The sequence below is a fragment of the Danio rerio genome, chromosome 18 (genome assembly GCF_052040795.2).
Source record: "Danio rerio strain M-AB ecotype USA chromosome 18, GRCz13ab, whole genome shotgun sequence".
NCBI lineage: Eukaryota > Metazoa > Chordata > Actinopteri > Cypriniformes > Danionidae > Danio > Danio rerio.
Window position 1 is genome coordinate 17,179,016 of NC_141038.1, and position 23,557 is coordinate 17,202,572.

Here is a 23,557-nt window from a genome sequence, read left to right on the forward strand (position 1 = left end):
GGGTGAGAATGTGATAAAAATCAGACGATGGCTTTTTTTTCTGAATTGTTTTTTAAATTTGTTGGTTGATTTAATGGAAGTGGGTGGGCGGGTCAATCAGTGCTTTTTAAAATACTATTGGTTGGATTTAGTGAAGGGAGAGGGTAGATAAATTGATCGATCAGTCAGTCATTCAGTGATTTAGCAGCCTGTGGTGAATTTACGTGAGAACAGCAGACGCAATTGACACTCGCGAAAGAAAGTTGAGATCTGAAAAAGCGAACACAGCGGCCTCTGGTGGATTTGTGAAAACAAAAACTGCAAAAAACGTAGCTCCTGGGGCGTATTTGACGGTTTCCAGAAATGTACATAGAGTTACATTTTCAGAATGAGCCTAGGTTGCCCACAATGGTGACATTCTGGGGCCAGATCAAAACCAAAACACAGGCTGCAGTAAACCATATTAACACTAGTCTAACCAGCAAGCCAAAAACTGAGCCACAGTACCTGACCTATTTAAATGAAACCGGAAAGCCAAACTACACCTTTTCAAATTACAGTTATCACAACAAACATTTATCATAGTAATCATCAAAGCATTGACAGGTAATTTTTTTTTATAGAAGTATAATCAACTACTGTAATAAAAGCTACTTCCCTGTCAGTTCTGCAATTAAAAAAACAAGTTCAGTGCCATATTTTCATTTATGTGGTTTCACTTTAATTTATTAGCTTTTTCTCTTCAGTTCTAAAAAGTAATCATAATGACCAACTTTGTATCGGACATTGTGGGCAGTTGCAGAGTTGGCTGATGCCTCTGAGCTAGCTGACATTTCTTTCTTCTTCAACACAGAATTCCTTTTTTTTTATCAGCTGATTTGTACCTAAATCAGCTGAGGCACATAAATAAAATGAACATTCAAATGAGACGTAGAATGAAACTATATTAATTTAAAATAACTTTGTTGATGAAAGTTATTAACCACATCTATGCTCTTGGTGGCATCACAAGTTGCATGTTGTATAGAGCTTTTGAACATCAAGTTAACAGTCATATTCTCATCATACTTCCCACATAGTAAAATATTTCTGGCCCACACAATTAGTTTTTACTTGGCCCACATGCCGCAGTGAATTACGGTATATGATTGGACCAAGTCTGGCTTCCAGACAAGGGTCAAACAGGGACCATATCTGGGCCAAGTCTCAGCCAAGTTAATAACACATAACTAAGCCTGAACTGGGCCAGATATGTTGGTGTATCATAACTGCAATGAAATGAATAAACCCATGAATAATTGCGTTTTAGGTGTGCTATGCATGTGCTTTTTCTTGAAGTGACCTGATTGCTAGAATTTTTTTCCTCTATTTGAAAATAATAAAATGTATTTTAAATGTGGGTCAAGATAGGCCAAACGTACATGGTTCACATATCAATTACTAACATCTGGGCCAAATATTACAATTTACATCTAGCCCAAGTCTTGTGTGCCGCCTTGAAGACGATGCCACCCCTGCCAAACCAGGGCTATGTTTGGCCCAGATGCTAATGCCAGTGCCGGATGAATGCCTGCTGTGCCAGATGTATGCCTAATCTGGGCCAGAATTCTTTGCTACTTGGGTTTCTAGGGTCACATACAGTCATCAGATATAGCCATTGCTTACTGTGTCATATCTTTACCAAAACTGGGCCAGAAATGATTTAGTATAACTGGGTCTTATTTGTGGCATCATATGCAAGGTCGGTTTTGGCTCACATTACGCAGTGCTTACTGTGCCACTTTAATTCCAAAACTGGCCCAGATACATTTTCAGATAATTGGGCTATATTTGCTGAAACATGTATGGATCGTTTTAGGCTCACACCAATATTAGCAAGCAGGGTTCAACGCTAAGGATTTTTTCTACTGGTCCGATCTGGCAAGTGGTTGAGATTTTTACTTGCCCTGCCAAAATTTTCACTAGCCCCACCAAAAAAAAAGGACGTTAATAGCTATGTTTTAGCTGCATATTTTAAATAGTGTGTTGAAAATAAAGTCTGCGAATCTAGAATTTCAATACTTAAAAAATTGTTAATAAAAGTGTGCAAACAAAAAGAGCAGTATAGAAAATGTGGAGGTATTTTATTGCGGTTCGAAATTATTTAACAAAAGGTGGGTGACTTGTCAAACTGACGGCAAACTTTGAAAAACATCACTTAATTTTTTTTTGTTGCAATGTTCACACATAAATGTCTGCTTTCAAGACGTTATAGAAACAGACATTTTCTTTTAGCCTTATAATTTGATGTTGCTGCCATGTTGCTGTTTCTTCGCTGTACTGGTTGTTACCAGGTTACTGAAAAAAATAGCATGCTCAAAACATCAAATCAGAGAAGAGGAACCAGAAAGCAATATGGTGTTATCGACATCACAGAGAAAGTAGTGTTTAAAGACTTAAAAGCACAAACTTAAAATGCACACAATGGACAAATAGTCGCAGACAAATTAAATGTTAGTGACAAGTCAGCACTGTCCCAATCGGGCCAGTATTGATCCTGTCTACTGTCCCAAGCGTCTCTCACGCTGGCCCTGGGCCACCGGGCAGTCCTTATTGTTGAGCCCTGGCAAGTGTTTGCTGAATTTATTACATTTTATTTTTTTAATTAAAATTTGATTCAATATATATTCTATTGAAATGTTTTATGTTTATATTTGCTCAAACTGGCAGATATGTCTTACCTATACAGAAGACCACATGGGAAGGCTAAGATGCTGCCGGTAGTGGTGTTAGTGAGACCAGCAAGGGGTGCTCAACCTGTGGTCTGTGTAGGTCCTAACACCCCAGTATATTAATGGGGACTATATACTGCTTTGTGAATGCCGTCTTTCAGATGAGGCGTTAAACCACAGTCCTGACTCTCTGTGGTCATTACAAAAGCATCCTGGCCAAATTTGCTCTCTGACCTCTATCCATCATGGCCTCCTAACCATCCCCATATCATAAATGTCTCCTCTCCACCAATCAGCTTGGGTGCGGTCTGGCGCAAAATGGCTGTCATCGCGTCATTCAGGTGGATGCTGCACACTGGTGGTGGATGAGGAGATTCCCCCTAAACATGTGTAAAGTGAGTTGAGTGTACAGAAAAGCACTATATAAATGTAAGGAAGAATTATTATCACAATTAGACATGTTTAGGATAAACAGGGCACACATTCATACTATCCAGTGCTTATCGTGCCACATATTGCCAAATCTGCATGACATCTTGGTGGTTTTTGAAGCAATGTAGGTTGTTTTTAAAACAATTACAGAACATTTTAAATGATAAGAGGTTAAGAGGCATCATGATGGCACAGTGGGTAGCACGATCGCCTCACTGCAAGAAGGACGCTGGTTTGAGCCCCGGCTGGGTCAGTTGGCAATTTTGCATGAAGTTTGCATGTTCTCCCTTGTGATTGCATGGGTTTCCTCTGGGTGCTCCAGTTTCCCCCACAATCCAAAGACATGCGCTACAGGTGAATTGAATGAGCTAAATTGGCCGCAGTGTATGTTTGTGAATGCAAGTGTGTATGGGTGTTTCCCAGTGCTGGGTTGTGGCTGGAAGGGTATCCGCTGCATAAAACATATGCTGGTTAAGTTGGCGGTTCATTACTCTGTAGCTGCCCCGGATTAATAAAGAGACCACGCCAAAAAAAGAAAAGATTTTAAAATACATTTTTTTACATCCCTTTTAAGGTAAACTGGGACGTTTTTACATAGTTTGTCCTTGAGTCCCTCATGTTGTTCTAAACTCATGAGGCTCTCTTTCATCTTCAAAAATGAAAATATTTTTATATCAAATCTTAGAGACTTTCTAAGAGAGCTTTTTTCTTCCATTCACCTTTTCTCTTCTCTTTTTAGCATTGCTAGCTTCGGAATGTGCTGCTCTACTGCCACCTTCCAGGTTTATTTCACTGTAATGTTGTTCTACAGGATATACACTTACTGTCATAATGGAAAGAACTTTTCAACGTGAACATTTTTGGAAAAATTTACTATAAGCTTGAGTAGCACCAGAAGGTTAAAATCATCAATGTTTACAGTTTAGCTAATTTGATCTTAAGATTAAATAGCTTACAACAGGAAATATGATTTTTGATTAAATTACTTTTTAAAGTATACTCTTTTAAGTGACCTTTATTCACCATTTTGTCGCTATTTTATTCTGAGAACTACTCCTAAAAGCTTATTTGTGCCATAGTGGGTATTTCCCTTTTGCTAACTTCTCTCTACAAAACTGGGGGCTGGAATTCATTAATTTCCCCTTGGCTTAGTCCCTTTATTCGCCAGGGGTTGCCAAAGTGGTATGAACCACCAACTCATCCAGCATATGTTTTACACAGCGGATGCCCTTCCAGCCTCAACCCAGTACTGGGAAACATCCACACTCATTCATACACATACTCTACAACCAATTTAGTTTATTCAATTCACCTACATGTCTGACTGTGGGGGAAACTGGAGCACCTGGAGGAAACCCACACAGAAATGGCAACTAACCCAGTGGGGACCTGAACCAGCGACCTTCTTGCTGTGAGGTAAGTACTAACCACTGAGCCAACTTTTTTTGACTTAGCTCATATTAAAGAAAAATCATGAGAAGTCTTCTTTATCTTGGTTCTTTTAATGAACTGGAGAGGTTGATTTAAATCAGTCTGATGAATCCTACACTTAAGTCAGGTAATCAGTCAGAATTAAATTACTCATTTTAACATATTTCAGTTTTAAACTTTATTAAAGTTTTAAATGCTTTTGCTGTGTTTCAAGGTTGACTGAGACATTTTTCAAATATATCGTTATGAAGTTAAGTAAGCAGTTGCATAATTTGACGCCAAATACTTTTAAATAATCAGTTTCCTTGATGTCAATGTGAAGATTTACTAGAAACACATACTCTAGATCATAAAAGATATATGACTCAGTTTTTTTTTTCCTTGTATATCTTACGTAGTTACAATGCTATCTGAGTACCATTAGAGAAAACTTGAATGTCTCTGTATAGTGTAACATTGCATATTTTCTTCTTTAGAATCATTCAATCATTTTCTTTTCAGCTTAGACCCTTTATTAATCAGGGGTCGCCACAGCGGAATGAACCACCAACTTATCCAGCTTATGTTTTATGCAACAGATGCCCTTCCAGCCACAACCAAACACTGTGAAACACTTATACATTCCTGTTCACACACATACAGTTGCAATCAGAATTATTAAACCCTCTTGATTTTTTTTTTAATATTCCCAAATATAAGACATTTTCACAGTATGTCTGAAAATATTTTTTCTTCTGGAGAAATTTGCTTTTTTTCGGCTAGAATAAAAGCAGTTTTTAATTAAAAAAAAAACATTTTAAGGTCAATAATATTAGCCCCTTTAAGCTATTATAAATAACTTGCCTAATAACCCTAACCTGCCTAGTTAACCTAATTAAACTAGTTAAACCTTTGAATGTCACTTTAAGCTTTATAGAAATGTCATGGAAAATATCTAGTGAAATCTTATTTACTGTCATCATGGCAAAGATAAAATAAATGAGTGATTAGTAATTATTAAAATGTGTTGAAAAAAAAATCTTCGCTCTTTTAAACAGAAATTGGGGAAAGAATAAACGGGGGGGCTTGGGGGCTAACGATTCAGGAGGTTTAATAATTTCATATTGCAGCTGTACACTATGGCCAATTTAGCTCATTCAACTTACCTATAGAGCATGTCTTTGCACTAAAAAAAAAACAGAAACCAAAGCACCCGGTGGAAACCCACACAAACACCAGAAGAACATGCAAACTCCACACAGAAATGGTAACTGACTTAGCCAGGGCTCGAAACAGTCACCTTCTATTGTGCTACCCACTGCGCCACCGTGACACCCTTCAATAGAATCATGTGATTTTAATTAATTAACTAACCAGAAGGAATTGCTCACAACAGCGTGTAGTGCAGCATTTCTTAATCCTGATCCTCGCACCGCACCTCACTGCAGTTTGTATATTTCTCATTTCACAGATGTTTGTTCTAATTCCACAAGTACCCTGTAAATTGGACTCCACAAGATATTCTGCTTTGATTTCAGTTTAAACGGAGGATATATGTTTTAATCAGAATGGCATATTAGTGTGATATGTGAATTTATATAGTATTCATTTACAGTAGCATAATATGGCACACTTTGTGCTTCTCTAGTAACATGCTGCAGGCATTACTGTTATGCAAATCCGTGAATGAACATTCTGAAATAAAATGTCCTGTTTGTGCTTAAGTAGATGACAATGAAGGAACTAGGAAACAAAATTATTCTATAGGCACCTGTCAATCAGAACACAAATCATACACGGCACTCTTCTATTCAACTCGTTACATAAATCAGCACTGTTAAATAACAGAAATGTGCAAAATATGCAGATCAGTGGGGCACAAGGATCCGGACTGAGACATAACTAGTGAGTCATTTTTTAAAAAGAATTTGAGAATCACTTTTTAAACTTGAAAGCTGTCTTAATGTAATGAGGAAATATGTACTGAGTATGTAGTATGTAGCTAATTATAGCATCATTTTACCAGCCATGTTAAATAATTGCTGTGATGCTGTAATCCCTCCCCCTTAGTTTAAAAGACTCTGATCACAGATGCTGAACGGCATTTTACTGATCTTCAAACATCAACATGGAGCCGAGTCCTGATCTCAAGTACTTTCATTCTTTTTTCCACAATACCTTAATTTAAAAATGAGTTATTAAAAATGTTAATTTATTATGCATATATAGAGAGAACATTTACACATTTAAATTATTTTTTCTCTAAAACAGGTTATGGGATGTAGAAAAAGAAGAAAATAAGCAAAATGAGAAGGAACAACAACAGTAAGTTTTTTATTATATAACATATTTTATACATATACTGTTAAAGTCAGAATTATTAGCCCCCCTGTTTATTTTTTTCCTCAATTTTTGTTTAACGGAAAGATTTTTTTAAAACATTTCTAAATAGTTTTAATGACTAATTTCTAATAACTGATTTATTTATTTTTCTTTGCTATGAAGGCAGTAAATAATATTTAACAAGATATGGGTTAATTAGGTTGGTTAGACTGGCTAGGGTAATTAGGTAAATCATTGTCTAATGATGGTTTGTTCTGTAGACTATCAAAAGAAAATATAGTTTAAGGGGGATAACAATATTGATGGTTTAAAAAAAATTAAAACAGCTTTTATTCTAGCCCAAATAATACAGATAAGACTTTCTCCAGAAGAAAAAATATTATCGTAAATACTGTGAAAATTTCCATGCTCTGTTGTATATAATTTAAGAAATATTTCAAATAAAAAGGGGGTTATAATTCTGACTTCAACTATATATATATATATATATATATATATATATATATATATATATATATATATATATATATATATATATATATATATATATATATACTTTACACATTTTTAATCACTTTACCCATTTTAACTTCATTTAGAAAAAAAAAATATTATTTACAAATTTATTTTATAATAATATTTTTTTTTTCCCCAAAAAGGAAATTTTGGGATACATGCAGAGAAGTACCAATCATCCAAGATGATCAAATTCCGAGAAACCGAACGCACTGTCTAAAATGGTTCGCATGTACTGTTGTTGGCATGATTGTCTTCATCCTTGCACTTCTCAGCAAAGTGAGCTGCTTTATTAATCAGTGTCTTGTCTATTCAATAACATTTAAAAACTCTGTCAGATTGAACATTTTCATTTTGTTTTTACAGACATCATTTCTGCTTTTGATAACATTTGGCAACAATCAAACGGTCATTATTCACTCAGACCAAAAACCGACTGCACTACTTGCCATTGGGTTTGTTCTGGTCGGGCCAAGTTTTCTACTTCTGCTAAAAGGCACATGGAAGTTCATTTTCAAGAACTCAACCATGCCATCTAAAAAAACATGTTTATGGGTAAGCAAATACAATGCTCCACCTAAACCTAATTGTTTGAGCCATAACGTTTCTGACCCTGTCTTTTCCTCCATAGGTCCTTTGTGTTGAAATCCTGGTAGCATTGGGAGCTGCAGTTCTTACAATTGTAGCCATGCCACACTTTGACATTGTCACTAATGTGATGATCCTAAACAGTGTGAGCATCCTATCTGCAATTTTCCAGGTGATTGCTGACTGTCGGGCCAAAGAAAGAAAGAGTTTTATACTGCTTCCGCTTTTATCTATTGTCTTCATAGTCCTGGGTTATGTGCTGTTTGTAGTCAATTATCTGGCATTCGAAAGTTCTCTTCTTATACCAATTTTACTTGCCATCTTTGGAACCATCTGTGTTTCTGTGAACTGGTGGGAAAACTACAGCGCGCTTTTCACCATCCTGTCCCTAAATGAGATTCCCAAAGACATAGCGAAGTCCAGTAATGCGGTGAACATCATCTCCAGTTTGACAAGAATCCTGATTACTTCAGCTGTGATTGGAGCTTATGTTGCTCTAATAGGTGATGGCTGGAAATCTGTCAAACTTGTCTTTGAAACGGTTGTCATTGCATTGGTTGTCATCCAGACTCTATCCTCAGCCTTGTGTCGCTGGTTTGTGGTTGTGGCTTGCAAAATGCACGCTTTGCGCCGTAGCTTTGTTATGCCCATGTACTTGGCTTCAATCGTAGTTTTGGCAGTGTTTTTGTCTCCACTTGTAATCACATTCCCAGTGTCTAATAACACTATAAGCTACCTAGTGGGCAATCCAGTGCCCCTATCCAGTACAGAATGGGTAGAGTTGTTGCTGATCGATACCATAGAAACGTTACTCACCAGGGACATTGTAGTAAACATCAAAATAGTGGGACTGGTCTGTTTGGGCTGTTCTGCTCTCTGCTGGTGGCTGGGGCTTGTGCTCAGCACAGTTTACATCTGGTTCCTGAAGATCCATCGAATTGAAAGGACCAAAGATCTGTTTGTGCAACGCATGTATGAAGGAGCGTTTCTGGAGCAGTCCTTGATGCTGAACACCCGTTTTGAAATCAGAAAGAAAATCAAGGAAAAAAAGCAGTAAGTGTTTTGACTTCTTTAGTATGCTCATGGAGATTTTGTCTTTATTTATACTTAACATGAATTGACTTTTACTATGATTTGCTATGACTATGAGCTCTATATAATACGGTTGGCTCTAATATGAATGTTTAGTTATTAGTATTTAACACATTCTTTATCATTTTTCCTAAATCAAAGCTTTTTACAGAGGAAATGTGTTTACAAATTGCAAATGAGATCTCTCAAATGTTTCCTAAAGACGTCAATGAGATTAAAAGGGAGTATAAATTGCTTAAGCTTACAAAAAGGCCACTGTAATCTCACATGCATCTCACATGCCAAAGCCTGCCAAAAAACAAACTCAGATATGTCAATATGGATTCAAACATCTCACCAAGCTCTCCCAAATCCATTTATGTCATCGCACACCGGGCGTTGGCAGCATTAACCTATTATTTAATGTAAAAAATGGTCTCATTTGATTCTAATTTTACATCAACAAGTTGTTAATTACCTTTAAGTACTTAGAGAACTTCCTTATGCCTCTAAGCTATAAAAGAGCAACCTCAGAACAATGTAGAATATCTTTGGATTCCTTAATATTATGTCACTTCATATGTGTTTGTTGTACTCCTCAGTGAAAAAGAAACCATCCGAGTGTTTCTCTGTGCGACAATGTGGCATGAAACCTATGATGAAATGATGAAGATAATCATCTCTATGTTCAGGTAAAAATATACTAAACTGACTCAACTTAACCCATCTAAATTTAGGTTTAATTTCAATGTTTTTCTTTTGTTTTCAGGATGGATAAATATAGGCCCAAAACCGAACAAAAAAGCGATGTTGAGTTTGAATTTCACATTTATGTTGACGACGCTTTCAAGGATGTCAAAGAGGAGCGGCATACAAATGAATATGTTGAAATTCTTGTGGACGTGATAAAAGAAGTTTACCTGTATGTATCCTCCTTTGATTTATGTGTTCTGAAAATGTATGTGCAAAACAAATAATCTACTTTTAATTTTTATTAATCAGCAATTTTAGTGAAGAGGATTCAAGTGTGTTCAAGAATCAGCAACCGTTACCAAGCCAGAAGATCATAAGCACTCCTTTTGGAGGTCGGCTGGAATACACTCTTCCTAAAGGCAATGTGATGATTGTTAACCTCAAAGACAAGAAGCTTATCCGTCACAAAAAAAGATGGTCTCAGGTATGATTCATAAAAGCAACTAAATTTAGAAATCTAAATTTTTATTAGCGACACCAGTGGCTGATCTGTGAACTGCAGCCAGCAACTAAATAAATGCATGCTGTGCAACCTTTACACAATCTAATGCCTTTCTTTGCATGGCACTATGAGACTATACATGACTCTTTCAGTATTACCCTGAACATTATATTATTTTAATATACTTCGACATTGAAATCAAGATGGAGGAATTAATTAAAAACCTAGAATCTCTGTGATAGTGTCATTTTTTGGATGTAGTTACAAGTTGAGAAAGGACATCAGCGCCAGAGTAATTGGCAATTCAATCCGCTGTGGTGAACCCTGATACGGGACTGAAAATGAATGAATGAATGAATGAATGAATGATTGAATGAATGAATGAATGAATGAATGAATGAATGAATGAATGAATGAACGAGTTACAAGATGTTTCCACAATTGTAATACAAAGCAATTAAAGCTCGAAAACTATTTCATTGAAAAATCTGCTACAGGCATTATGTTCCCAGTTTTTTATCACAAAGAGACTAACTAATTGTTTATGTTTCCAGATAATGTATTTGTATTACATTCTTGGCTGGAGACTTCACAAAAAGTACTACGAAAAGTTTGAGGCAGGTGAAGATCTTGACTGCCTTAAAGTAGCAGGTGAACAAACGGAATCGCTTAAAGAGAAACTGAAGGTTAGTAGAACAACTTTATTGGCTTTAACTTCTAGCGTTTTGGCTGGGCTCTGAATCTCTAACTGTGTATCACATGCTCCTTAGAGAGAAAGGGAGAACACGTATATCCTGGCTCTGGATGGGGATACTGATTTCCAGCCGTCTGCAGTCATGCTGTTAATTGACAGACTTAAACTCTACCCAGATGTTGGAGCCGCCTGTGGCAGGATTCATCCAACAGGCACAGGTTGGATATTAAGTATACAGTAGACTACTCTCTAAACTCATTACTGCATCCTGTACAGTTTAGCTCCAACACACCTGTCTGGAGATTTCAAACATGTTTCAAGTTAGACTGTTACTTAGCTAGTAGTGGGATTTTGTGTATAGTAGGAGCTAACCTATGCCAAAAAGTGGCACTAAAAAAAGCTGGATTGGACACTCTTGTTATAAAGCATTGTTATGGAGCAGGTGGACATCTCTAATCTTGAAGGGCCACTATCCTGCAGAGTTGATCTCCATCTCTAATCAAACACACCTGGAAATTATAACCCATGTCATCAAGATTGTTTAAAAAATTATAAACAGACGTGTTAATCAGAGAGCTAAACCTCAAGAGACAGTGGCAGTCGGGGACCAAAGCTGTCCACCCCTTTTAAATGGGCTACATTAAGCATTGTCTATGATCTATAGATACAAGATCCTCTACTCTACATACAGATAAAAGATCCATTCTGAAGGTGCTCTGACTAGTTATGTATTATGTGTTAAAAAGGTTATACACCGACTAATATAATTCCTCTTTTTACTTGAAGGGCCGATGGTGTGGTATCAGAAGTTTGAGTACGCTGTAGGCCACTGGCTGCAAAAGACTGCGGAGCATGTTCTCGGCTGTGTTCTGTGCAGTCCTGGATGTTTTAGTCTTTTCAGAGGAGCCGCACTCATGGATGACAACGTCATGAAGAGATACACAACCAGGGCCAGTGAAGCCAGCCATTATGTCCAATATGATCAAGGTAATGTCTTGACAAATAACATAAGTTCAATCTAAACCAGATGTGGTCAACTCTAGTTCTATAAGGCCACTGTCTCATGCTGCCTAATCAAACACCTGAAAAATAAAATCCATTTCTTCAAGATTTCTTACATGCAGATTTATTTGATTAGAGATGCAGCTCTGAAGGATAGTGAACATTCATGACCAGAGTTGCTCAAACCTGACCTAGACTAAACTAATCTCTTTGGTGTAATGTCAGGTGAGGACCGCTGGTTGTGCACTCTACTGCTGCAGCAGGGCTGGAGAGTGGAGTACAATGCAGCATCTGATGCCTACACCAATGCTCCACAGGATTTTAAAGAGTTCTACAACCAACGCAGGCGCTGGGGACCTTCTACCATGGCCAACACTATTGACCTCCTGGGCTCAGGACAACTAACTGCTGAGAGGAACAGCTCTATCTCAAAACTTTATATATTGTACCAGGTTTTGAGCATGGGAGCTTCAATCTTGGGGCCTGCTACTGTCTGTCTCATGATATCAGGTAATCAATACATTTTTTCTTGTCAATAAATTGCATTCGTTGTGCCATTATAGTGTACCTCCCTGCCCCAAGAGGGATTTAAAAAGGCGTTTCACACCAGGGAGGTAAGCATGTTAACAACCATGTAAAATTACAAAGCAGACTATAGTGTCAGTAGCTAGCATGTTTCTTGAGGCCAGGATGTGAGGTTTACCCGCTTATGTTACACTGATACCCCTAAACCTTGGACTAGCTAGTGTATCTAGTGCAACTCTTAAGACAAGGATAGTCAAGTTTACCCGTCCAATTTTTTCCCACCACTGACATGGGATGTAGGCATGCTAACAATGAGTCTAAACAGGAGTCTAACTTGAGTAGAAGTGAAGGGATTACAACAGTGTAATGACCAGCATTTCAGTCTTTTCAGAGAATTCAAACATGATGCATCTTGAGGTCAGGGTTGTGAGATATACATTAACAACTTTTACTAACTAGCCTCTGTTACAATAACAATGAAAGGTTTCTGCTGTAACATCTGTCTAAATGTGCTTTGTATATTTTGCAGGAGGCTTTGTGTTTGTCTTCAAAATGAGTGAAAACGATGCCCTTATCTTGGCGATAGTGCCCCCTGCTATCTACCTCATCCTGTGCTTCAAACTGAAATCTGATACGCAGCTTACAATTGCAGCAATCATGAGCATTATGTATGCATTTCTCATGACAGGATCAATTCTCTCAATTATTGGTAATGTATCTTAGTGTATCTTAATGTATTAGTAAACTGTATCTTAAATGCAATTTTGAACATTTAGAGACCTCATGTTTCAAGTGTTGAGACTAGCCTTCAAAATATGTAAGGTGAATGCACTCTTATGCTGATGAAACACTGGGCAGCTTTTTGAACAGCATCGCTGGGCATAAGAAAATTATGTTAAAAAACCAGGTCAGACATGGAATAGCTAATTAGAGCAATGGCAAATACAATATTGTTGCTCGTTCTTAATAGAAAAGTAACCAAGCAACTTTAATTGCCTGGGAAAATTGCTCAAAAAGTTACCATATGTATCATCACCAAAAAGCTAATATTACTTTTACTTGCAAGGATGTATTAAATTGCTCAATAGTGCCAGTCAACTCATTACATTATTAAGTAAAGTAAATGTAATTCAAGTCAAGTAAATAAAGTTCAACATTTTACTATTTAAACCCCCCTGAAGTAGTTCAGAACTGGCTCGCCAGGGGGCACACCAAACACCAATTGCTCTGACATTTGTGTGGTGACCATACAGACACAAAAAGAGTAAATAAATAAAAACCACACAAACCAACCACAGCATAAACAAACATAACAATGTTCATAAATCAACCCATAGATCTACTATGAATAAGTACCCAGAATGCACAAGGGCTGGGTAAAAATCTCTCATGTTTTAATACTATATACGTCATAATATACTGCCGTTTCTGTAGTTTATATGTAATGTTATGACCACATGCCCACATGTAAAGGACTATTACTTTTTTTTACATTTTAAAGTATATACTTAGAAACTTACCCATGATCATATTTTAAAAATCAATTGCAGGTTTATATATATATATATATATATATATATATATATATATATATATATATATATATATATATATATATATATATATATATATATATATATATAACTTTCTCACAACGCTGCTATTCATGTTTTTGTTTGTATTTCTGTAATGATACAAATTATAAAACAGTATTACCATATACATTGTATTTTGTGACATATATATTTTTATTTTGTCCATACAATAAATATTGTCATATTGCAAAGTCCTACAATGTCCCCCGTAATCCAATACAATGTCAATACAATATAAATCTCATCATTGACTCTTACTTAAATACTTAAATCTTTAGGTCTCTAAATATTCATGTTTAGAATTGGCTAAACAACCGATGAAAAACACCTCTAACCTAAATCTCTTTTCATCTTAACTTTCATAGGTGATTTAGTGCTGCAAGATACTTTTCTGACCCCTAGTGGTCTGTTTCTCATCGGCATGGTCGTATTGTACCTCATCACGGCAGGTTTGCACCCTAAGGAGTTTTCACTGATCATCTATGGATTGCTTTACTTCATCTGCATTCCCAGTGGCTATCTGCTATTAGCCATTTACTCTATTGTCAACATGAACAATGTCTCGTGGGGGACTCGTGAGTCCGGCGGCCAGGCGAAGACTTCTGCAGTAAACAGTCTCAAGAAGAAGTTTTTGAACGCCACATGCTGCAAATGTCCATGCTTGGAATATGAAGATGAAACGAGGAGGGAGGTAACTCAAGTTGAAGACAAACCTGAAGGGGAAAATATCTCGGAAATACTAAGGTATAAACATGTCCACTGTTATTATTATTATTATTACAGTATTTTTATGTATTTTTTTAAAAAGTAAAAGATTAAAATAATTACCCTGAGATTACTGCTACTAATGATAATGTATTCTTACAATGTAGTGAAAACACCCAAATCATTCCTCAAAGTAAGTATGACTTTCACATGTATTATTGTTCATAATGTGATATTTTAGGCAATATAATTAATAGAAATCAAATCATCATTAAATCTGTCATATGTATAGATCGAAAACCTTGGATTCACAGTTTGCAGCCAAAATTTGGTTTTTCCTTGAGGAGTGAATCCGCATGTGAACTTTCTGAGGTAAGACAAATTTATTTATAATTTTTAGTAAGCTTGTTTTTTTTAATATTAAAAACACAAAATTAATGGATAGAATGAATGAAAATTACCAGCTTCAATGTTTATTTCTGTCCATGTCATGCTTTTATTCCCCCGTAAAATTCTTATTTGCTATAACTAGTTTAATTGCTTTAAATAAAAGTACCTGCAAAATGAATTTTCTTGACTCATTTAAAAAATGCTTTAGCTTAAACCCTGGTCCTTTGCACTTTGAGAGTCAAAGAACATAATAACAATAAAAACAATAAAATAAACAATAAAAAATGATTACCAATGAGGTCTTATTAAGCGGAAGGACCAGTCTGTGCAAGAAACTAACATTATTATATTTAGTGAATTAATTGCTGATGTAAATTTATTCAACCCAGTATCTACTGGTTTGATATTATACATTTTTTGTATCACAGGAAGAATTAATTTTTTGGAAGGAAATGCAGAAAAAATATCTACATCCTCTTGAGGAGAAACCAGAACAACTAGCAATAATCGCTAATGATCTAAGAGAACTTCGTAATAAGGTAAGCCTCGTTATTCCAAAAATAGTGTAGTCTACTCTGCTTGCTCTGAAACGGTAAAGATTTACCCTCATGTTGTTTTTGTCTTTTTAAATACAGGTTACATTTGTCTATTTCTTCTGCAATGCACTTTGGCTAGTGGCAACGTTCTTCCTTCAAGCTATTGGCGGTGCAGTCACTATAAAGATCCCAAAAATCTACCCCAATGGGACTCGATCTCCAACAGAAACGTTGTCCCTTGATCCAATTGCACTGATGTTTCTTCTTGGCTTTGCAGCACTGCTGATAATACAGTTTATTGCAATGCTTTACCACAGGTAACTTGACTTATATATGCGTAAGATAACATAAAGAGTTATATTTCTATTTTTATATGCAAGTATTGATGCAATATGTCGTTTTGTTTCAGAATTTACACTTTTATCCATTTTGTGGCGTATGCTGATACTGAAATTAAAGCCCATAGAAAGCAGTCACAACAGGTAAGCCAAGCACAATGAATTTAGCCATTTTTAATGGTCAGCTTTTCATCATTGTTGGTTCTTTTTAAATTGACTGTGTTCACATTTTTTTTTTGATAGGTTGTAAAGTTCATGGACCATCATGAGACTTTTGAAGGTGACACACCAATTTCAACAAAACGCAAATCTTTTATATCGGATGGATTTTTTACCTGATACTAATGTTGCGCAATTATAATTGTGTGAATATTTATTTAATTTATAAACCTAAATGTTTTGCATGTTGTAATGTAACATATGTTGGTCAAGACATTGTAGATGTATTTATTAATTACATGATATACCTGTTTATTGTCAAGTTTAATGTTAAATTATTGAATGTCATGTAAGTGGTGTATGAAGTTACGAAATAGTCAATACATTTTTTGCATTTTTTCCACATTATTATTTAATATATTTCCATGTTTCTTTATTTAAAGTTAATTAACAATTAATTGACATTTATATGAAATTATATACAATGTTTCATTTTAGATCCGTTCATAAGTTGTGTAGCATATATTTAAATATATTATTATGATCTTTTTTGGTTGTAAAATTTCTTAATGTGATTCATGTTGTAACCCAATAAATTAATCATAAAAGTAAAAACAACATCTGTTCCATCACCGATACAACACACATACTGTACATTTTCCCTCGGCTTAGTTTCTTTATTCATCAGGGGTCGCCACAGTGGAATGAACAGCCAACTTATCCAGCATATGTTTTACACAGCGGATGCCCTTCCAGCTGCAACCCAGTACTGAAAACACCCATAGACACTCAATCATACATATACTACGGCAAATCAGTTTATTCAGTTCACCTATATCACATATCTTTCACTGTAAAAAATGCAGGGTTCCACACAATTCATTTTTGTTGTCCCAACACAAATTGATTAAGTTAACTTAACACTTTTACCAAATTTATGTGGATTGAACATAAAAAAATTTTGTTGTCCCAATGAAATCTAAAGAATTTTGTTGTTTCAGCTTATTTTAATTTGAAGTAGTTTGAACGAGCAAAAAGACGTTTTTTGAGTGTTGGAATGTAGGGGAAACCTGAGCACACAGAGGAAACCCACGCCAACATGGAGGGAACATGCAAACTCCACATAGAAATGCCAACTGATCCAGCCAGGGCTCGAGCCAGTGACCTTTTTGCTCTGAGGCGACAGTGCAAACCACTCAGTCACAGTGTCACCCTATGAATTATATATTTAATTTTTTGGAGTTATTAATTAAACAAAGACACTTGACCACTGTTGATTCTCACGATATATAGGCAAAACCAGACAACAACAGAAATTAAGTTCAACTTTATTTAAATGAGTTTACTGCGAAAAAAAAATAACAAGGAAAAGGAAGACCTAGGGTATTTTATAGTATGTGTTAAATACTACTTGTGAAACTCAGTATACATGATAGTAAAATCAGTAAAATCAGTCACACAAATACAGCTTGATAAACATTCATAAAATCTTTCATTTATAATTAAGAACAGTGGTTAAATTACAGTCAAATATGAGCACATTCAGTCTGATCTGCTAACCATATACACTTAACACCCCACATAGCAAATGTTTTCTGGTCCAGCACCGGGCCACACAATAACTTTTCCTTCAGCCCAAGTACCGCAAATAATGATGGTCCCGAAGTGGCCCATAACTGGTTAAAGACAAGGGCCACACATGAGCCATAACCAGCCTGAATCTCAATCAGTTTATTACCCTGAACTGGGCCAAAACAGGTTTATTATTGGTACTGATAATCAGCTATAAGTTAACCATATCAACACCACCATTTAACCAGAAACCCCAAAAACTGAGCCATAACCCAGCCTAACGTTACCTAAACAATGTGAACAATTGCTACACTGATCTGGGCCACACACCTCCCATCCAAAACTGGCCCAAATGTAGTTTGCCGTCATGCATGCAGTGCCATCATTGCCATGCATGGCCCACATTCAGCTGACATTGTGCATGCCATTGCCGGCAACACTCCAGCAGTGCCATAATGAGGCCACATTTGCTCCAAGTCCATTTGCTTTGTGGGACGATAGTGTTTGTTAAAGTCATTGGTCCCACTTTATATTAAGTGTCCTTAACTACTATGTACTTGTATCAAAAAATAAATACAATCTACTTACTGCGTTCAAAATGTATTTGAGTACACTTGTGGTGCTCTTAAGTTGGGATAGAGGGTTGGGTTATGAACAGGTTTGGTGGTATGGGTAGGTTTAAGGGTTGGTTAAGGTGTAAGGGATGGTCAGCAGTGTATTTACAAATGTAATTACAGAAGATAATTACAGGTGTAGTTACATACAGGTATTATTCATGCATAAGTACACAGTAAATACATGTATTTACACAATAAGTACATTGTAACAAACTATTAATTCCTGTGTAAGTACGTATTAGTTAAGGCCACTTAATATAAAGTGGGACCAAGTCATTAATGAAAATTATTTGGTATCTTTTATATTATACAGTATTTACATCATGTGTATTAGCACCATGTCACGAAAACTGGCGAAACAGATTTAGTACAAAAACAGAAGGTTAAAAGTACAGCTATGTCTATGAATTATTCAGTACTGCGGCTGACTTCTCAGTGGTTCTCAGGGGAAAGTTCTGTCCATGTCCATATATTGGTGGAAATCAGGATAGACCAGAAACCCAGAGAAGGTTGTGTAACGTCCTTGATTGCTGTAAACGGCGAATCCGTCATCCTGCTGACTGTACAGCCAAACGCTGTCTCCTCTTTTCAATGACAACATCAGACTCTGACTCTGCATCTCTCTCCGTCTCGACAAATCCTCATCAAACACCATGGCCCGAACCTCGCCTCTGCCTGTCATGAGCTTCACCGAAACCGCCCGACGAGGGTGTTTCCCAACAGTGAACGCAAAGTAATAAGCACCAGGGAAATAGCAGGTGAAATGTCCAGATGTTTTGTTGAAATGCCCGCCTATGTTAACATACTCAACATCAAACGTAAGAGCTTCTCTTTCACGACGGCCTTTGCTTTCTCCCAGTACTGATGTGGTTCTTGCAACTGAAAATGCAGAACGCGGTTCCTCGCCAATCCTTCTTCGTCTTTTCCAATCATACTGGGCATCAGTAAAAGGAGGACAGCCTGGAAGATGAAGGTCTGGAGGAGACAGGTGGTTATTGAGATATCCGACAGATGATGTGGAGTCTGGGTAGACAAGATAACCGCTAAAGGTGATGTATGGTCCGATGTTACTGTAAATAGCATAATCTTGATTTTCCTGCAGAAGAAGATAAACTGTATCCATCGGCTTCAGGCTGATCATTATGTTCTGGCTTTGCATCTTCCGTCCGTGGTTTCGGTATCCATCATACGCCATGGCCTGCACCTCCAGCCCATTCTTCACCAGCATGACTGACAGTATCTTCTTTGGGAACTTTCCTACTGTAAAGGCGAAGTAATAGGCGCCAGGCAGGCGGCATCGGAAGGTGCCCGTGTCAGGGTTGAAGTCTTCGCCAATGTTAAGCAAGAGGCGGTCAAAGGTCACAGCTCGCTGACTGGCACCCAGAACGCTGCTGCTGCGGGTGGCAGAGAAAGCTGAGCGCAGGTTTGGCGTCATCGGGGAAATGTTGAGCGACGTCACACAACCCAGATAGGCCACCAAGCACAGCAGATGGGAAATATGTCTGCTTGGTCTGCATGATGTCAAACCAGCTGCTGTAAAAAACAAAATACATTATTGTCATCAAATATTGTCACTTTTTGGCATTGCTAAAATTTCAAGCTAAAACAATAATTATTCCCAAATGTGTAATTTTGTCATTAGAATTTGTTAGTGTGTGTTTCCTCCGGGTGCTCCGGTTTCCCCCACAGTTCAAAGACATGCGCTATAGGTGAATTGGGTAAGCTAAATTATCCATAGTGGATGTATGTGAATGAGAGTGTATGGGTGTTTCCCAGTGATGGGTTGCACTGTGCATTCCACTGTGGCAACCCCAGATTAATAAAGGAACTAAGCGAAAAGAAAACAAACGAATGAATGAATAATGTTTCAACTAATATTGTGTGTAATGGTGAAAGTCAATGTAAGAATGTGTTAGTCAGAGTTAAAATGACCTGCAAAGTTTATTTGATTGAACTTAAAAAATTTAAGGCAGAGTTTTATACATTTGGGTGTCTCTGTCAAATTAAATTTACAAAAGTAATTTTATATGCACATATTAAATACAATGATACTTTGTTTAGAATAAGATGCTGTTATTTTGAACTTTGTTTTCTACAAATCATTCTTAAAAGGGAAATATTTCCACAGAAATATCAAGCAAAAAAATATTTTTAAAAAGTACTAATAAATGAGCACAGATTGATTACATCAGAGCTGTAACAGGCCCGTAGCCAGCCTGGTGAAAAAGTTAGTTCTTTTTTCTCAAAAAGTGGACTTTTTTTTTGCAGTTATGAGGTTTAGATATGCCATTTAGTGACATTTTAAGCATTATGTTTTAGCTGGATTAGCTTGTTGGATGGTCAATGTTTGATGTAACAAAAATATTACCTAAAGATTTATAATAAAGAAATATGAAAAACAACAACAACTTATATTTAAAATACAAAGTTATTACATCATATATCAGTAGAAAAAAATTAGTATTTTGTTATTTGTTAGGCAAATAACAAACTGTCCAGCATTCAGCTTTCCTCAGTCAAAATTTTGCCATTTGAACAAAAAACAATAAAAACATAATAAAAATAATAAGGTAGACTTTCACAATCTTTTCTAGCCACTGTTGAAAAATGGGAACATTTATGGATTTCAATAACAGCCTAATTAAATTAACTTTAATAGGGGTAGCTTTTGCTGTTTTAGATGTTTTCATTGGTCAATTTTTTTCTTTCATGAATAATGTCCAAGATTTAGATTAAAAGTTAGGCTGCTTGTAATTTTTTTTTCTCTATTTAACAACAGTAGGTCAATAGCAAAAGTTGACTTCACTTACGTCATATTCTGTGTGGTCTTAAACCTTATGGGTTATTTGCACAATTTATGATGTCTTAGCAGCCAAAATAGGACAAATTAGAAAATAGTTGCAAAAATTCTGGACCAATGGCAAATTCTGGACCTCTGTTAGTGGGTGGTTGGTCTTACAAACCCCCGAACCCCCCTGGCTATGGGCCTGTGTAAAAAACAGAACAGATCTTTCATGTTCTCAGTCTGTTTTGCCTGTTGAGAATCACAATGAGACCCACAATGTAAGGAATACAAGAGTTTAAACAAACATTTTCACCTAATCCTAGGTATTTCTCGCTTTCAATCACTCAAACCCCAACTTCAAAGTCCTGCACTTCTGGCATATGGATATGTGTAATGAAGTGGTTAAAATGCCATATAACCGTGCTAGGAAGTCAGGTTTAGTGCTGTCAGAATGCATTCTGCCATTCATATCAAGTGCTCAGTGGAAGCAGAAGTCCCTCTAATTCAGCTGCCATTGTCTGTTCATGGTGTGCACCGGGTAAAGGCAATAGATTAGACAATGGTTCATCTGCTCCTGTGTGCTGGAACAAAGGCATTTTTGGGAATGAGGATTGAAACATGTCAGGGGTGCAGAACTATGGGAGACTTCATGGTCAAGTGAAGAACCGGTCAGTTAACAGTTATGGACCATAATAAGGTACATTAAGGGTCAGTTAGTGAATACAGGGGTCACTGGAAGTATTTCCTCTTATTTATTACTTACTGTAAAAATGACTTACATTGAAATGAAGGACTTAAACAAGAAATACTGTAACTACAGTATTATCATTGTGTGATGAGAATATAGATTTGCATGTGAAACCATAGAAATTATAACTTCACATTATTTCAATAGTTTCCTTGTGCCTTTATATAGTTTGATTATTCAATTTCATCAAAAATCATTATCTACAGTATATTACATCTTTCTTTTGGGACTTTTAAATTGTATTTGTAGAAATATCAATTAAAAATGATTCTTACTTCTGAATAAACAGTGGTGTGTGTGAATAAATGTAAATGAATACAGTTTATAAAGTTGAAGCAATATTATTGCTTGGGTTTATTTAATAAATATTTGTGCTCCCTTTGCACAAATAAATAACTAATAATATTTAAAAAGTAATACAATAAATGACATAAATACAATATAAAAAAAGATTTCAAATCCAGGCAATATTCAGACTGGACCAATAAACATAATATGAAAGTCTTAAAAGTTTGTCCCAATTTAAAAAAATGACAATTCATATAATATTTTAAAAAAAGAAACACTGAAAATGAAAATAAACTATTAGCGGAACTAATTAACTACTTAATGCTAATTAGTTAAAACTGCATGATTTATTTTTACAGTATAACAGTTTTAATAGACAGTAAAACAAAAATATAAATAGTGATTTAGCTACACTTAGCTATAGAAACGTTGATATTAAACAGGTGTCATTAAACTACGACTCATTAACTATTAAGTCAAACAAAAAGTAAATTGTCCAAAAATATTTGAGGATGAACCAAAATCAACAACAGTAAGTAATTTTATCTTTAGGAATATGTAAGTTTTCATACCTGGTCTTAGTATTGGCAGAAACTTCATATCTGATGACCTGCTTCTTTGTGTCCTGTAGGCCTTTGAATGACTCGGTTGGTACACAGCTGTGAAGAGGTCTAAAACTATAGTGCAGTGCCCCTCAGTTCAAATAAAAGAGGCATTAGAGAGAGAAAGAGAGAGAGCGAGAGACTGAGAGATAGAGGAAAAATAGGAGGCGCTTCATAAACTCATGATACACCTTTTTTGTGTAAAACTGTTTAAAATGATTAAAGGGCTAGCTTTTCATTTACTATTAAACTATTGTCACAATGTATAATAAATACATGCTACTGAATGACCAACATCAAACTGTGGTGTGTGTGATATAAATGCACCAAAATATATTAGCTTTGTTCACTGGGAGATAGAGAACAAATTTTCCTTTTCAAAAGAGTGTGTAATCATTTATGCCGAGCACTATATATACACAATGCACAGTTGAAGTCAAAGGAAGGTAGTTGCAAGGAAGTTGAATTATTAGCCTCCCTTTATATTTTTCTTCCATTTTTTTTTGAAAGGAACAAAGATTTTTTTCCACACATTTCTAAACATAATAGTTTTATTGACTCTTTTCTAATAACTGATTTCTTTTAGCTTTGCCATGATGACAGTAAATAATATTTTACTAGATATTTTCAAGACACTGGTAGTTTATAGTGACATTTAGAGGCTTTAGTTAACTAGGCTCACTGTAACTTATTTAAGTGTGTCTGTTTGCACTGGTTTGCACCTACAGTACATTGTGAGAATCCATCTCCATATTT

General features: G+C 36.0%; 2 protein-coding genes across 3 annotated transcripts; one reads left to right on the forward strand and one right to left on the reverse strand.

Moving 5' to 3' along the window:
* Window positions 1–6,581: 6,581 nt before the first annotated feature.
* chs4 (chitin synthase 4) lies at window positions 6,582–16,605 on the forward strand. The gene is made up of 20 exons (XM_087293049.1): window positions 6,582–6,683; window positions 6,804–6,857; window positions 7,535–7,670; window positions 7,758–7,946; window positions 8,023–9,032; window positions 9,653–9,742; window positions 9,820–9,972; window positions 10,053–10,227; window positions 10,800–10,931; window positions 11,016–11,157; window positions 11,726–11,926; window positions 12,167–12,451; window positions 12,996–13,175; window positions 14,427–14,805; window positions 14,934–14,959; window positions 15,059–15,138; window positions 15,585–15,695; window positions 15,792–16,009; window positions 16,102–16,174; window positions 16,274–16,605. The coding sequence occupies exons 1-20, from the start codon at window positions 6,661–6,663 to the stop codon at window positions 16,367–16,369; spliced, it is 3,753 nt and encodes a 1,250-aa protein (XP_087149175.1). The 5' UTR covers window positions 6,582–6,660; the 3' UTR covers window positions 16,370–16,605.
* An 896-nt stretch (window positions 16,606–17,501) lies between these two features.
* c1qtnf13 (C1q and TNF related 13) lies at window positions 17,502–22,891 on the reverse strand. 2 transcript variants are annotated; one of them, XM_087292224.1, is made up of 2 exons: window positions 22,772–22,891; window positions 17,502–19,911 (listed from the first exon to the last, which is right to left on the reverse strand). In XM_087292224.1, the coding sequence occupies exons 1-2, from the start codon at window positions 22,797–22,799 to the stop codon at window positions 18,821–18,823; spliced, it is 1,119 nt and encodes a 372-aa protein (XP_087148350.1). In that variant the 5' UTR covers window positions 22,800–22,891; the 3' UTR covers window positions 17,502–18,820. The 2 variants fall into 2 exon arrangements, with proteins under 2 accessions (XP_087148350.1, NP_001038472.1); NM_001045007.1 differs by lacking the exon at window positions 22,772–22,891 and having other exon boundaries at window positions 18,821–19,914.
* Between the last annotated feature and the right edge of the window lie 666 nt (window positions 22,892–23,557).

What these genes read in the sequence shown, in the direction of transcription:
- c1qtnf13 (XM_087292224.1), bottom strand. Translation starts at nt 22,799, where the DNA reads ATGAAGTTTCTGCCAATACTAAGACCAG. An exon ending in TCTGCCAATACTAAGACCAG is followed by an intron (nt 19,912 to 22,771) that starts GTATGAAAACTT and finishes TGTTTTTTACAG; the next exon opens with CAGCTGGTTTGACATCATGC.
- chs4 (XM_087293049.1), top strand. Translation starts at nt 6,661, where the DNA reads ATGGAGCCGAGTCCTGATCTCAA. An exon ending in TCCTTGCACTTCTCAGCAAA is followed by an intron (nt 7,671 to 7,757) that starts GTGAGCTGCTTT and finishes TTGTTTTTACAG; the next exon opens with ACATCATTTCTGCTTTTGAT. An exon ending in ATTGCAATGCTTTACCACAG is followed by an intron (nt 16,010 to 16,101) that starts GTAACTTGACTT and finishes GTTTTGTTTCAG; the next exon opens with AATTTACACTTTTATCCATT.